Source organism: Glycine max, chromosome 7 (genome assembly GCF_000004515.6).
Source record: "Glycine max cultivar Williams 82 chromosome 7, Glycine_max_v4.0, whole genome shotgun sequence".
Taxonomy (NCBI): domain Eukaryota; kingdom Viridiplantae; phylum Streptophyta; class Magnoliopsida; order Fabales; family Fabaceae; genus Glycine; species Glycine max.
This window is the reverse complement of record NC_038243.2, coordinates 36168744-36185339: the sequence shown is the minus strand read 5'-3', so window position 1 is coordinate 36185339 and position 16596 is coordinate 36168744. Positions and strand designations below refer to the sequence as shown.

The following is a 16596-nucleotide window of genomic DNA, read 5'->3' as shown; positions in this document are numbered from 1 at the left end:
CTAAAATTGTTGTGAAAGATTTATGTAACAGTATTTAAAGCAAAATGAAAGTATTACCTCAAACAATTAGCAAATTATTATTAATGGGTACTAAACTCCAGTACTTTCGGTCTTTTACTCTGTTTGATCTTTTTTACTTTTTTGGGCTTAACTGATTACTTCTATCTTAGGAAAAATAATTAAATTAATTACGTGTTCAAGTGAACACTAATAAGGGATATGGACATTCTACAACAATGTTTTTCAAGGACCATTATGAAAATGGCAAATGATTACAACCCCTCAACCACAGCCAAAACAAAAGCAAAAAATGAAAAATAAATTAAATAGCAAACTATTCTACATCCGAGACCTCATCTTCATCTTCCTCCAAAATGTAGACTAGAGCACGCTTTGTTGCAGCAAATACACAAGCCACGCCTCTTGATGCTGTTACCACAGTGCAGACAGAACCAGTTAAATGGCTTTTACTCAAATTAAAACAATAACCAGCACGACAGTAAAACTTAAGAGTTATCTTTAAAGGAGGGGGGACATTCAAAAAGATTATCGTTATATATAGTTCAGAAGTTTATCACTTTGAAAGGCATTTAAGTTGAAGAACCGTTCGATTGATCCTTAAATATAACATGTGGATCCAACCTATATCCATTACCAATTATATTACCTCAACTTTTGTACCTCTTGATATAGACAAATGTTGACAAAAGAGTAATTAGATAAAACCATTGTTCAGAAATTCGATTAATTTTTTACCTTAACCGGAAACCTATTTTGCTAATTTCCTAATTTGGAATTCTTGAATCCACAATATGCATACATGCAGTCATGCCCAATATGCATCACCCATCTTTTCCTTCTTATTCCTATATATTAGTTCATAAACCAAATACAGTGCATGTAATTAAACTCTAGGTGCAGATATCCAAGTATAATCAGTTCATAATTAATGATTAAAATTGTATAAGATCCACTAATCTGATCCTTCCTAGGAACTTTTGCTACGCAAATTCTTCATATACAAGCTTTAATGCATGTAAGTCATAGGTAGAGAGAGAATACTCACCACTAACTGCCAAGGGAGCAATTACAGAATGACGAATGGTGCGAGATTTCTCATCCCCAATATTCAGGTAAGCGACAGAATCCTAAATGAACAACATAATTGCATAATATGACTATAATGGAATATAAAAAATTATAAATAGCTTCCTGAAGGAGACATTTAGGTAATTTACTATATACAAGAATGAGTACTGAGATTAAATGAACATAGGACAACTACCTTTAGTTCTGGTAACCTCCAAACATCTATACAAGCAGATCTTGACATAGAGACATATGGTAGATCACTTACTTGCAGAATCATCATACAACCATCTCCAGCACTTTCTGATGTATTAGTAGCTTTGTTTAGTAACAGGACGATTTGACTATCCTGTTTCAAACATTTTAAAAAAGGGAAAAATCTCAAGATTTGCTAACGTTGAAATTGAAACTATAAAGGCTGTTCGAAATATTTCTAACTTTCTCAAATCTTACCTTGTACAAAGACAGATCCACACATTGATAATCAACAGGAACACATAACAGTACAGCTTCCAAAGAACTATACCCCTTCTTTAGACAGTCTGAGTCATGCATGAATCCTCTGACTATGCATATACAATTTACAATATCTGAGAAACACTCATCAGGTACTTGGAAAGATATGTAATCAATAAACTGGTTTTGACAAGAGTAAGGTGGCACAGAAGCTCTAGAGGGATCCTACAGAAAAAAAAAATAATAATAATAAAGCATTTTAATAGAATTAGTAACCAACTTACATCAAATTAAAATGACTCTAGATATAAGTCAGAAAAAGGTCTCTCACTGACTAGATTAGAATATCAGGAATTAGTAAAAATGTTCATTCCATGAAGTACCTCATAATATGATACTGAAGTGGGAATCCACATGGAAGAAGATGATTTTGGCAAAGATGGAAGAGGAAACAGAGGTAGTATATCCTCACAAAGTATCTTTCTTGATATTGTGGTAAAAGGCATTTCAAAAGCCTCTTTAAAGCTGAAAAAACAGGTCACAATGGAAATCTTGAAAGAAATACAGTGAGATGGCAAGAACAATGTGAAAAAGATATATATGCAATTTACAAGACCTGGCTTCTATTATCTTCTCAGCTGAGGCTAAGCAATAAGTGAAAGCTTTTTGAGGTAAATCAATTTTTGAACAAAAGAAATCTTTTAAGATTTCAATTGAATGAGTCATAATGCTTCAGTGTTCATAGACGCCAACCCTCTCAAAGTAATATAAATGGGAACAATTCCGTATTTCTTTTCAGTATATGGAGCAAGTAATTTTACACAGACTGAAAACAGATAGTTTGTTTGTGACATTTTCTCAAGATTTTTGTAATCTCATTCATAATGACTTACACTATCATCACTAATTTGACTGATGAGTCCAATGGAAGGACAATGCCAACAGAAACAAGGTCTTATCTTTTTTTTATAAAGAGGGAAATACAAGAACAGACAGCAGAAAGCAAAGGAAAACTATGGCCTCACATACAAGTGACCCATTCTATCAGCTTCAAAAATTGACGAAAGAGCTGCTGGGCAGTGAGCTAAAATCTGCAAATCATGATGCAAAGCTGACCTTTGGCCAGACAACAAGGTCTTATCTAAATAGCAAGAATAGAAGGGCAAAAAGAAATACCTTAATTCCATCAGCTGAAATTCTTTAACCAATGTTCTCCTTAGATATTCAGTGTCAGCAAATCCCCCAAACTGAACTAATTCTCTAACTCTCTGCATTGTTTCCCTGAAGAATTTGACAAAATTACATTTAAAATGAGATTAATCTCAGAAATTCAGAATAACATTTATTTTAGGAAAAAATATTTTGAATCAGAGGTTCAAAATCATATTCCTTTACAGGATATGGTTTGAAGAACTTAATTCATATCTGATATCCTAGAAAATAGAAATATCTAGTGTGAAGAGTCAATAACATCCAATTCCAAAGCTCTACAAGCTACAGTAGAGCCTACACTACAATGAAACAAAGATACGATGTGATGTACAGTTCAAACTGACGATAAATTTGGAAAAATATTAAAGAATTGAGTGTGGAAAACAAAACCTACAAATCAATTTCAACTTCATATTCTGTTTCTGATACTTCCAGCAATTGTTTAACTGGATCTTGTTCATAGAGAAACTTCAGGAATACAATAACAAGTTCACTGCCAAAACCAAAAGTTTAATCAGAGACAAATAGCATCTTCTATAATCATTCATAACATTAAGGAATGTTTAGACGAACCTGTTATATGGTAGAAGCTGGTCACTTGGTTCTGACATGAGTAATTTTATACACTTCAATAGCCAGTTGAAGAAGTTTGAGTACTGGTTGAAGAAATGTAAACCAAAAATTAAAAAATAAATGAAATGAATGGACATAATAGTCTTTTATAAAAAAGCATTCCTGTATATTTTCAAACATATTTTTCTGTTCAGACTAGTGAAATCCAAACACATGTGTTCTTACATCATGTCAAAAGAAGCCAATTACAAGTTTATCATTGGATCCTATCCTCAATATTACAATATGATTAACCATTGCATAAGAAATGGTGTCATATTCAGATTAAAAACAACTTCAGACAAAATGAGATAATACGTGCATTTTCATCATTTTAGAAACATGTATTCATCCACCTAAAAAATGTTGCTTCTAACTAGATGGAAATAAGAAGTAATAAAAACTTTGTGAAGACAAGTAATTTTGTCCTTTCACTGGATACCCAAATAGGCACTTGAAAGTTAAACTGGTTTACATGTCTTAGTTAATTTAGGAATATTTCGAAATATTTGCAAGAATATACTAGTAATTGAAATTTAAATTTGATGACTAACTGAAATATTGATATTTGAGTTTTCCCCTTTGTCCATTTCTTTCCTTTGTTTCCCACTAAATTTCTCCTTTTAATTATTTTCTAGAAGTCAGTAAATATACTTTGGTCATAGAACTATATACATCAATGTTTTTAAAACTAGACCAATTTTTGAACTGATGAAGGCCAGTTCACAGTTCATAGGTTGAACCACGGTTGAGTCAGAAATACTTAAAATATATTTTTGATATATATAATATATTAAGTAATAAACTAATATAGAATTATAAAAGAATTAAGTTACATAAAGCATAAAAGGATCATATTATATGTCCTACAACATAAAAAAATCATAATAAATAGTCAAATAATAGCAATACATATTTAAACCTCATACATGAGCCTTTATTTATTTAAAAATGTTTTTGAATAATTTTTAAGAAAATATATATTTTTAAAAAACTGATTTGAACTGGTTTTTTGCCACCAGTTTTTGACAGATTTTTTTTTTGCTTTACAGGTTTTCTTGATTTACAACCGGTAAACTGACTGGTTTCAAGTCATATTGGCTGGCCCAGTTTTAAAAATTATATACAGATTTGTATTATTATTGTAGCTCTCATGAAAGAATATAGTTGATAACAATTTTAAAACTGTGAGTATTAAAATATATAGATATTGATAGCAACAGAGCATACATTGAAAAATAAAGCTACATTCTATAAGATTCATTTCAAACTTATAAAAGGCACACCTGCTGCACAACAGATGAAAGAACCCTCATAAATCGTTCAACTTGTACAAGTAGCATACCAGCCTTTTCTGTTGCATTGTTAATAAGTGATTCATCCAAGCCAATGCCGTGATAGCGTGCACGCCATCTTGAAAGCCCTCTTAGTTCTCCTATTCTGAATCCAATCACTTCTACAGCAGGCTAACAAACATTTAAAATTTCATATGAGAGCTTGCGGTGAAGTTTGTTCAAATACTTTTTGAGTAGATTCAAAAGCAAATGAAGTTCTGATACCATGTCAATAATGGAAGAGTAAAACTTCAGTCGATTACGTGAATGCACATGAATGTTTAATATCTTGTAACAACTTATACAACACACTACCATACACCTTTTGTGAGGCTACACATTTTCTTTTAGAAAGGTTAGAGAATTATATTAAAGTTCCTCTGTGACAACTAAACTGGAACTTAGTTTTAGAACTATAATTGCAATTCTTTCAGAAGACATTGAACTTGAGCTCCTTCAAGCTGGCCACTGGGTGACAGCCTCTGAAGTCCCAAATCATTGTGCTAGGAGCAGGCTTGCCTTCAATGCCTACTTTGTTAACACATGGTAGGAAGGCAAAAATGACCTAGTTCAACACCACTAATGGGATTGGGATTTGGGATTCAACAAAAAGTTATAGAAGAAAGCAAAAAGACCTTAACACGGTCTTCATTGATCTAGGAAAAAAAACTATGACAGGGTCGCAATAAGAAGCTATTTGACATGAACATTAAAAGACCTTAACACGGTCTTCATTGATCTAGGAAAAAAAAACTATGACAGGGTGCAATAAGAAGCTATTTGACATGAACATTTTTAAAATATCTGCTTTCAAACAATAACACATTTCTCCTTATCAGTAAATATTGCTGTACCTGGAGGTGGTCCAAGACAATACGTTGAAGTTCTTTGCCTGCACCGGAGAGAACCTTTGAAATACGCTTAACACCCTGTGTAAAGCAACAAAGTTCAGAATGAAACTACATTCATAAAGAAGGGGAATACAACTAGATAAGGCTGTATACATACCACTTCTCCAAGAGTGTTAACGAGAAATTGATGAACTGGTGGGCTAGTCCTTGCACCACCCAAAAGGCTCAGAAACTCCTCTTGAGGTGACGAATCAAGTCCTAGTAACGGAAGATGGAAACAAATGAATTAAAGGGTAATAACCAAAACAATAAATAAATCCATAACTGTTATTGAGTTACCATGATTTATTATCAGAGTAGACAAAGATCTGAACTTCTCCTGAAATGTGTTCATGGCATCAGACCATTGCCTACACATAACTGATAATGATGTCCGAACAACCTCAGTCAAATCCTCTATGTTAGAAGCTTGTTGAGCTACCTGGTGAAGCTCATTTTTCCTATACAAAGGTAGAAGGAACTAAATTACAGAAATGAGACAGACAGAATGTCCATTGTAAAGCATGGCCACATCAATGTCATTTGGATTCCAAGACATAAAGATTTTACATGTTACAAGAATAAGAATGTAACAGTAGAACATCCCATTTCTGAAAGAATGTTTACCTATTCCAAAATATAGCTGTGTTCAGTGCTAAGCAATGCAGACCATGCTCATTGTTCCCAACCATTTGAATTTCTCCCAAGTCATCACCAACTTTAACAAGGTCTCCTGAGCACGTGACTATCAAACGACAAAGATCTTTTGATAAAGCAACCTAGTCACAAGTAACAACATCAGCTTCCACAAGTACTTACAAGGGAAGAGATGTAATATTAAACCAGTTTTTTGCCTTTATTTATCAGCTTAAACATTTAAGAGTGTCGTTTTATGCATGATATTAGAACCTCTATGATTGAGTGATCTAGAATTTGATCCTAGCTACCCTCATTCTCCTGATAAAAAGGTCAGATTCACCACAAGGAAAGAAGGCTTACACATTATCCACAATTCAAGCACAAAAGGCTCTTGCATTATAGGTCGAATTAAAAATGTAATATAAAGACCATACGTGTTGCTTCACCTAAAGCATAAGCCTTTTGAGGATATGGTCCATGATAGGTGTTAATTAACTTATGCAAGTTGAAGCCTTGAAGGTTCAATACTTTTCTTCACTGATTCATTCATGCTTGATGCATCAAACACATAATGAACATGGAATCTCACTTTCACCACCTACTTGTCTAAAGATTGAGTGAATAGAATTAGATCCACTGATTCATTAATCATTAATCTTTTGGCAGAATTTCAAACGAAGATAAGATAGCTTGCCATCCTTGATGTAGTTCTTCTGCTGCTTTGATTGTATTTTAATTTTCTCTTCTCATATTTCAAAAATTTAAAATACTGACTCACATATTAATTAGTTGACTAGCTAATTTCAAGCATCAAACTGTAGTATAGGGTTTTCCTAACTCCGTTCAAACTAAAGGGAAGTGGATCAGCAAATGAAATTCAGTGTTCAAAATAAAAGAAGGACCTACCTTGTGTATCAAAGCATTTGAAACTCCATTACTCATTTCTGAACCATCACAGAAAGTAGGAAAAGTGAGGTTGTGTATGTTCTGAAACACCAGCCACCATAAGAAGTTTTAATATTTATTGCAAAAAGAAACTAAGAAGCAAATAAAAAATATAGGTAACAAAGAAACAGACAAGGCTAACTTGATATTTATGTTTAGCATTAACTACTTGTCTGTGACAGACAATGACTTACAACTTTCCCTATAGGGAAGATGCCAAATATACTAAAACAAATGTTTCCATCTTTATCTGCACTGCATAGGATGTTGAATCGTTGGTGAGAAGAATTTGACAGCTCCTGAAATGAATCTTCGCTATCATCCATGAAGCCATTATCCCCAGATACCAATCCAGGCATCCGAGGAACTCTTGGAGCAGGAGGAAAGAAACGAGAGGTTCTATCTTCATATTTGGAAGTGTGACCAAAGTCATCCTAGAAGAAAATTTAGGGAGAAGATATTAAAATAGAAGTAGAAAAGAAAAATAAAAGATTCATCCAGTCAAGACACACAGATTCATCATATATAAGAGCCTTCACTGTGTACTGTGTAGTCAAGTCACGTAAATTTATTCACATGTCCTCCCATTTTTTCTCCCTCTCAACACCATCAATTTAAGAAGAACTGATGTGGAATGGTAATTATGTATATTTTCTGTTCAAGATATAATGTGTTATTCTAGTTTGGAACAAACTTTGAATAATCAAGCAGAAATATGAGAAACAATAAACCAAAAGAATGAAATTGGTGTTTAAAATTTTGGCATAATTTACCTCTTGCTTTTTTTAATTTAATTCCACCATACATTTTACACATTCTTCCCATCCAACTTAAATGATATCCATTTAGAGCATGTGAGAATTGAATCTACGAATTAGAAAATGATATCCATAGTTTAACAATGGCTAAGTATCATATCTCACTTGGACTTTGCTAAATAAAGTTACATATAGAAACCATATTTTAGTAGATAACAAGTATCTACAAGACATTCCAATGAATCAAAATTTACCAATCAAACTAAATATCAAGAGTAGCCATCAGACAGGAAGAAGCATACTGTAATTAGCTGACTCTCCTCCTCCCAGTTGAGACATATAATGGCAGCGCAATGTGATTTTAAGCTTCTTAATAGCTTTCCATTCTGCCGTATAGAAAATATCAAGAATTAGTTGTCAGAAAAAAATTAAAAGAAAAATAAACCAGAACTCTATCCACATACAAACAGAGACATATAAACACCATTGAAAAACGAACAGATCTACTTAGGGCCCCTGTTTGTTTTATCTTCAAAATCCTCTCACCATACACATGTTCCAATGCAAAATCTGTGGCTAAGATTAATTTCAAAACATATCCCAATTAAATTAAACAGTTCAAAATCATTAACATCAAAATCAATTCTACCTAACTTTAAAACATACAGACATTTTATCTATCAGGTAAACATTTTCCAAAGATTTTATCCCATCCTCCTAGGAAAACCAAAAAAGTTATTGACCAATGTTGGATTTTTTATTTATAATCCTCCCTCAGATAGAAGAATACCCTATTGCTTACTTGTTAGACTAGCAAATTTCAAAAATCTTATTACCAAAGTAATCTTAAATAAGTAGAAACTTTGATCGACAGTTATGGCCAGTATAGATACCCAATAATGTCACAATGCTAAAAGCACACAGCAAGAGGCTCAACGCTACATGAATTATTATATGTGAAACTAAACATTAGAGTAACTTGTTTAGTCTGGTATGCCTCAAAATAAATAGTCAGTCCAGGAACTCTTAGAAGTTCCAAACATACATTTTTCCCTTTAGATTTCTCATGGTAGCATACCATATGAAATAAAACATTTATTAAAACATAACATAATTAGAAGTGTAGGGAAAAAACAAATCAGGAACAAGTGAACAACTGACTAGAAAGATTAGTTCTGAACAAAGAAACCACTACCCACCTCAACATCATGCAGTGACAATGTCCCGTCATCAAGCCCAACAGCAATTGCTTTTCCATCAGGACGCCAACACAAAGATGTTATGCATCTTCCTACAGGAAAAAAAAATATCCCATTAACACTAGAGCACTGCAATTATAGCAAAATTCAATACACCAGAACAACACATGGCTTATTGTTTCAAGCCATTTCCACAATTTAACTATTTTACACAACATTAAAATAGAATTGTGTTAGTGGTATCAATTGTGGATTGTGAAAAATAGAGGAAAGCCAATAATCCACTATATGATATAGCGGTTAGTGTCGCAGGCATATTGTGGAAGTCACATAACAGTTGATTGGTACGGAGTATCTATTAGCTTAGAAGATTAATTTTCTCGGAGAACCTAATTGGTCCCCTTTAGTGGGTCTCCCAATCACATTTTTTTTTTCATTTACAAGGTTCAAACCCAAGACCTTGCTTAAGGGGACTATGCTCAGTATCACTCCGACCAACGACTTGTTGGTACATAACAGTTGAAATATATGATATATATGAATATATCAATTAAATTATATATGCAGAAAAAATTAAGTTTTTGTGCAAATAAAAGTAAAATACATCAAAATTGGCATTATATTAACTCAAAAGTTCAATTGGCTAGAGACTCGCCAGAGATGACACGAGGATGCAAGACACATGTTGAACAATGATAGCGGCCGCAACAGCGGGCAGAGTCGCAATTGCGAATCAAAGAAATTCACCTATTGCATAGCGCTATAGGGGCTATTTAACAACACTTTATTCATACAAAAATTTATACAACTTTTTTTCTCCCTATTTCTCTCCATCACACCATTAATTGCATCTCATAATTTTCTCTCTCCTCTCTCCCCTTCTCTCTTTTTATTGTATGATTTGTACAAATAACATTTCTCATATATAAATACTGCATATTCAAGTATATAAGCAGTTTTTACCATCAATTCAAAAATAGGTAAAAATCGAGGAGAACTAGTAAGGAGAGAAAGTGAGACCTGGAGTAATGGTCCACAAGCGTTGCCAATTGAAACGATGGAGCAAGATCTTAGAATCGTCAGTCACCATGGCGAGCAAGTCCTTCTCGGGATTCCACTCCGCAATTTTGATCTACGATTCCAAAATTCATTCAGCAAGATATAAATTCAGCATGGATACATAATTTAACAGTAACATGAATGGGAAAGTGAAATTTATTTAAAAGTAAAAAAATAAAAAACCTGAGAAGCGAGGGGTTTATCGAATTGAAGCTGAAAGGGAATCACGCGAGAGGATTCGTCGGTTTCCATGTCTAACAGAAACACTGAGCTTCTCAGAAAGTTCAAAATGCAGAGTGATTCAGCAAAGAAAGAATGGCGTGAGTGCAAGAAAACCCTAAGCAGTGAAGTGAGGGTGGTAAAGGAACGAGAAATGGGAGATTAAATAGTGAAATGACGGAATGGAATAGAAGAGAGGAGAGAAGAATGACAGAAAGTGATTGCGGCCAAACTTCCTTCTGCAACCTCACTATAAATTGCCTTTCACGACCTGGGTGTATTTAGGGAATTAATTCTAGATATATTTTTATATCTTTAATTTTATTAAAGAATTATTTTAAATTAAATAAGTTTTGAATTGAATAAAATTTAATATTAAATTTTATTTATAATAAAATGTCTAAATATAAATCAAATCACTTAAAAAATAATTTTATCAAATTAATTCATTCAAAATTAATTTTACATGAAAGACACACTTCCTCAACAACGATATCTTCAACTTTCTGATAGCTCCAATCGAACCATAACTCCATAAGCACCAATTCTCCCACACATGAACCCTCCACAAGTTCGTGGAATTTGTCGTCGATGTCAAACTCTCTTACCACCTCCTATTCCCCTCCTCGCCATCACCCCTAACCTTAGAAACACCATCCCTAATTTCCATGACATCCTCCAATGCTTCACCTTTGACAACATTTGCAAAATCACGTCAAGTACCTCCCCCTAAAACCACCTTCGTGATGGCCTTCAACGATGGAACCCGAATCAGTAGCAAGAGATTCAACATTGTGTTCCCGATGGTACGTTATAAAAGAAAGGAGAAGATAAAAAGTGGAGAAGGAAGAGAAAAATAAAAATAAATGGATAGAACTGTACAAGTAGCTGATTTCCGCCATAACTTTTTGTATTGCAAGTTTTTTGTGTTCGATGTATAATACAAATAATTTTATATTGTATCTTGTTTTGATGTGTTTATGTATTTGATAAAATAATAAAAATTTTACTATAAAATTTTAGGTGCATTAATAACACATTAACATCGTTGAGACACCTCCATGGAAGTCCGGGTGCAGAGTCTGACGGTGCGAGGCCGTCACGACGACGCGACTTAGCTTCGCTAGAGTTTATCAAACTAAAATTAAAAAAAAAACATAATGAGAAGGAGAAAGATGACGATGAGAACATTTAAATGTAACAATGAAAAGAAAAAAAATAATGATAAAAAAGGAAAAGATGTCCATGTCAACTAACAAGGTATGACTATACTAAATTTAATGAGTTAGAAGTTTGTGAGTATTTATCACAATATCATTCTTTAATTTGTATTATCTCTCAATCATCCTTTGAATCAAATGTTGAATAAATATTTTTATAATATTGAATCCCTAGTTTTTTAGGGAATCAAACTCACTAAATCATAATCATTAATTTTCAAATTGTTAACCGAACTTATATAAAATGTTTTTTAACTAGTGGGAGACATCTCCAACCCTAACTTGCCTTTGTCCGTTGAATAAATAAAAATTATGGATTTTTTTACAAAAACAATAACAATTCTATGTAATGATGAATGAGTAATTTTAAGATTTTATATTTAAAAAATAGGGTTTTAAATATGAGGTTATTTATAACTATTTAGAAATGTTTCTTATTTTAAAATATTTCATTTGTTTCGCTCAATAAAGGTCTTATAAATTTTCAAATTGCGGCCCAAAACGAAACGACTTAAGCATTTATTTGATAGAGGAGAAATAGAGAGAAGGAGGAGAAATAAAAATGAATAGGTTTTAATATTGATATTTTTTTCCTTCATAAAATATTTCAAAATCAAGTCGTATGCATCCTAAGTCCTAACTACACAAATAGCTCATTTTGCAGGATAAGAAAGAAGAAATTAAAGGTTTTGTTCTATTAAATTAAACTCATATCTCACTGGAATTTGGGTTTAGTTCTCATCCGATGTGAAAACTTTGTCAATAATATCTATAATTATTTATTAAGTTTTGAGGTCTGTTGTAATATTGATAGACTCCCGTTATCTAACTAACCAACTAAACTATGTGGTTAGAAAGAAAAATGTAAGCACCACCACTTCCCCCAAAGATTAAATATTGCTTTTCAAACATTCTCACCGCCATAAATACCATTAAAGACTAATCACGTACATTTCCTCCCATGGTCCTGCTGTCATTTTTTCTAGTTACACCCTCAACACTTTGCCTCAAAATCGGTATTAATTTCAACATGTGTTGATTCCAGTAGAATTAAGTTTAAGTTTGAATATAGTAAATCTTACAAAAGATGTCAGCTAGATTCTCAATAAAAAATTAGTCATTAGCATATAAAATTGATAAATACTGTAATGTAAAAGTTATACCATATACCGTCACAACTCACACGACATCAACTTATGGTTGTGATTTTTGTGAGTGTTATATTCTGATTTTATATAGTTGATATATCTATTTATCTTCTAAATGTGAGAGCGGCAATGGCCTGCCACAAACAGCATGCATTGCAAAAATGTATCCATCAATATGCCAACAATATCCAATGTAATATATATGTTGCTGCCTAGAAATTAACATTGAACCGGTTTTCATTTTAAAATCTAATGACTTGCCTCGGAAACTAGTTTTCTAATGCAGATTGAGTTTTCTTAATCTTTCCTATATAAATGGCAACCACAAAATCTAAAGAAGGATCACTGAAAAAAAGGATTGGAAGAGAAAGAAAAATGGCCAAATCTACCATCACCAGTTTTGCTCTGATATTCTCGTCTCTTCTCATTATGGTGCTTATAGCTGAAAGTGGATCAACTCCAACCGGTAAATCTTCAATATATTTCGAGTGTTACAGTGGTTTAATGATAATTTTTAGTATAATGTTCTCATTTCCTATACTGGGCCACACATGATTTATTCATATAGTTTTAATTTTATTTAGAGAACTTTTAATTGTTATGATGTTTATCTGATTGCGAGAGACAGTGAAAGAAGTGTGGTTTTAGAATGTAAGGATGCCATGCAGACTATAATGATGATATACTAATAAACCACTATACAATGTATATTTGCTTAAATTTGCAGTTGCAGACCCAATATGTAACACTGTTCATGGTGTGGAAGAAGCTGAAACTTGCACCAGCATCGTTCAAAGTTTCAATCTAGATGAGCGCCACTTCCTCGATATCAATCCCAATATCAACTGTAACCTTATCTTTGTTGGTCAGTGGGTGTGTGTGGATGGCAAAGTGATTTGAGTTTACGTACCAAGAATCCAAGTATCGATCCAACTTTGATTAAGTATAAGTGAATAAGTGTATGAAGAAATAAGGAGAACCTAATTTTTCCTATTTATATTATTCTATCATCACAATCAGAAGTTGTATGTTTGAATATTTGAAGAATGTATGAATTTGCTCATATCTAGTGCAGTTGTTAAATTGACGTTCGAATTCTAAATTAGTTCCTGATCGATGTTGAAACGATAGCCCGCATCAACTGCAACGGTGCAAGCAAGATTAATTATTAACATATTTTCCCACAACTATTAAACAGATGGAGAATAGAAAAAAGACATAACAAAAGTGATCAAATGCAAAATAAATGAAAAAGAAGGAAACTAAAAGGATGGAAACATAGAAACCATAGACGCACGACATTTCAGCTCATAACTTGTCGCCGGTTAATTTCTATCCTACGCATTTTGGATAGAAAAAGTTATTATAGCATCTAGGAAAATCTGAGATTTTTGGTACAGTTATTCTTTGGATTAATAGTTGGATAAGTCTGAATACACCAAAAGAAGAAAAAAAATTAAAAGTAAGGAAGTCTAAATCAATTCATTAAGTAAAATATATGAGTTGATATAAATTTAAAAATTATTTTTTCTGTGAGAGTAACAAAATGGTCTATAATATTTTTACAAGACGAAAAAATATAATAAACTTTTAGAAATACACAATCGCATCATAGAAAAAATCAAAATACTTTCACAGGTAACTTGATTTCATTTTTTTTATTTTAATTTGATATCCAAAATTCAATTCCTTCTTCTAGTATTGTAGCTTTCATTTTCCTTTTTTTTTCAGTTTTATTTCAGAACTACCTTTTCTACTAATTTATTATGCTAAAGAAACAAAAGTACTTTCACGATAGATTCTTTAGTTAGACAGGTAGATCACCTTCACAGGCAACTTGATCTCATTTCCATTTTTTTATTTTAATTTGATATCCAAAATTCAATTCCTTCTTCTAGTATTCTAACTCTCATTTCCTTTTTTTTTTCAGTTTTATTTCAGAACTATCTTTTTTACTAATTTATTTTATCAAAGAAACAAAAGTACTTTTCACGACAGATTCTTTAGATAGACCAGTAGATCACCTTCATAGGTATCTCAATATCATTTCCATTTTTTATTATTTTAATTTGATATCCAAAATTCAATTGCTTCTTTTAATACTATAACTTTCATTTCAAATTAATGAAGAAGAAGAAGAAGTAGTACTAGTAGTCTAATTTTGTGTAGCTAAAATAAAAAGAAAGAATTAAAAATAAAAATGAAAAAAATATATTTTTTTCAGACCAAATCCACTCTAAAATGCATGCTTTATTTGTATAATTAATAATCCAACGGCCAAAATTCAAGGCTGATGATCTTTCGTAGAGTTTGGCGTTATTAAACCTCATCGAACGCATGAATTAATTAATACAAAATTATTTATAATGATATTAAATTTAAGTTATGAGTATACAATTATATTAAATGTTTAAAAAGAAATTTATTATTTATAATGATCATATTCAACCTAATCTTGGATCATTTGACTTTTGTTGTTGTTGATTTTCAGAACGAGTTCTTGATGCAATCTGGCTAGGATCTTTTTAGATATATTGAGGATGTGTGTTCCTCTAAAAGTTGTGAAGCTATTTTATTTGCTTTGGTGTGTTCTTCTTGTTTAATTGTATGGTGGAAAATGGGCTTTGTGTAGCTTTGTTTGTTAGGTGGAAAATGGGTATTTTTCTAACTTTTACACATCTTGTGCATGGAGTTGGCGTTAATAATATTTCTGATTGTTTTTAAAAAAATCTTATTTGATATGAACAAGATGACTTCCAATAAAAAATACTTGTAATTCATAAAAAGAGATAGATGAATAAATTATGTTTTAATAATATAAAATAATTTTTCATTATCATTCAATCACAAAATTATTATATATAATAAATTTATTTTTTTAGTTTTAGGTTAGAGATCATAATTCTCCAATTCATTTGGTCAAAAATTAATTAAGTTCGTTGATTCAAAAAAATTATATACAATAAGAATCGAATACAAATTCTCTCATAAAATAAATTATTTTCACTCATTTATATGAACGAAACAGAATCATATACCAATACATTAATCTTTTGTGTTGAATGATAAGTTTATTGACTTTTATATCAAAGTGTTGAATAATATACTAATTTAATTTCTTATTGGCAACAATAATGTAAACTTTATATTATTAATAGTGATGACCGTTAAATTAAAAAAAAATTTGTATAAAACAAATTAAAAAGACAATTTTGTAACTCAGGATATTGGCTCCAAAAAAGTGGGCTTCTTGTACAATAGTCAGTCACAAGGTTAAACAAGGGGAGAGAAGAGGCATCAACGTGTATGACAGTTAAATGCAGTCGTCTAAGGACAATCACCATACTTTGCACTAAGACATGCATGCACACGCCAATGCAAAAAATATACAAGAATGTGCTTCCTAGAGAATTAACTAATATATATTAAGGTATAGCCAACTTTCTTTTTAAAACACAATTAATGCATGACATACCTCGAAAACTATTTGTCCCTATGCAGATTGGTTTTTTCCTATATAAACTAAAAAAGTTCAGTGTCTAAAATCGCAACACTAACTTTAGAGACACGTAATTAATAGAAAAAAGGGGATTGAAAGAGGAAGAATGGTGAAGTCTACTAACATCAATTTTGCTCTCATCTTATCATTTCTTCTCATTACGATCTTTATAGCTGAAAGTCGACCAACAGCAACAGGTAAATCTGCAATTTCATTTTTAATTTGTTAGTAATATATATATTTGACTTAAATACTTTTTCAATCCTTGCAATTTGAGTCTTTTATTAATTATTTTTTTTGTTTTTAATTTTTACAAT

General features: G+C 31.8%; 1 protein-coding gene across 1 annotated transcript; it reads right to left on the bottom strand.

The window, feature by feature from the left end:
* Positions 1-166: 166 nt before the first annotated feature.
* LOC100527617 (anaphase-promoting complex subunit 4) lies at positions 167-10717 on the bottom strand. Its single transcript, XM_003529249.5, has 19 exons — positions 10377-10717; positions 10155-10266; positions 9135-9226; positions 8238-8321; positions 7372-7611; positions 7139-7219; positions 6221-6372; positions 5894-6054; positions 5712-5812; positions 5558-5632; positions 4656-4835; positions 3331-3413; positions 3152-3250; positions 2722-2826; positions 1929-2070; positions 1543-1770; positions 1286-1438; positions 1067-1148; positions 167-429 (listed from the first exon to the last, which is right to left on the bottom strand). The coding sequence occupies exons 1-19, from the start codon at positions 10443-10445 to the stop codon at positions 335-337; spliced, it is 2334 nt and encodes a 777-aa protein (XP_003529297.1). The 5' UTR covers positions 10446-10717; the 3' UTR covers positions 167-334.
* Between the last annotated feature and the right edge of the window lie 5879 nt (positions 10718-16596).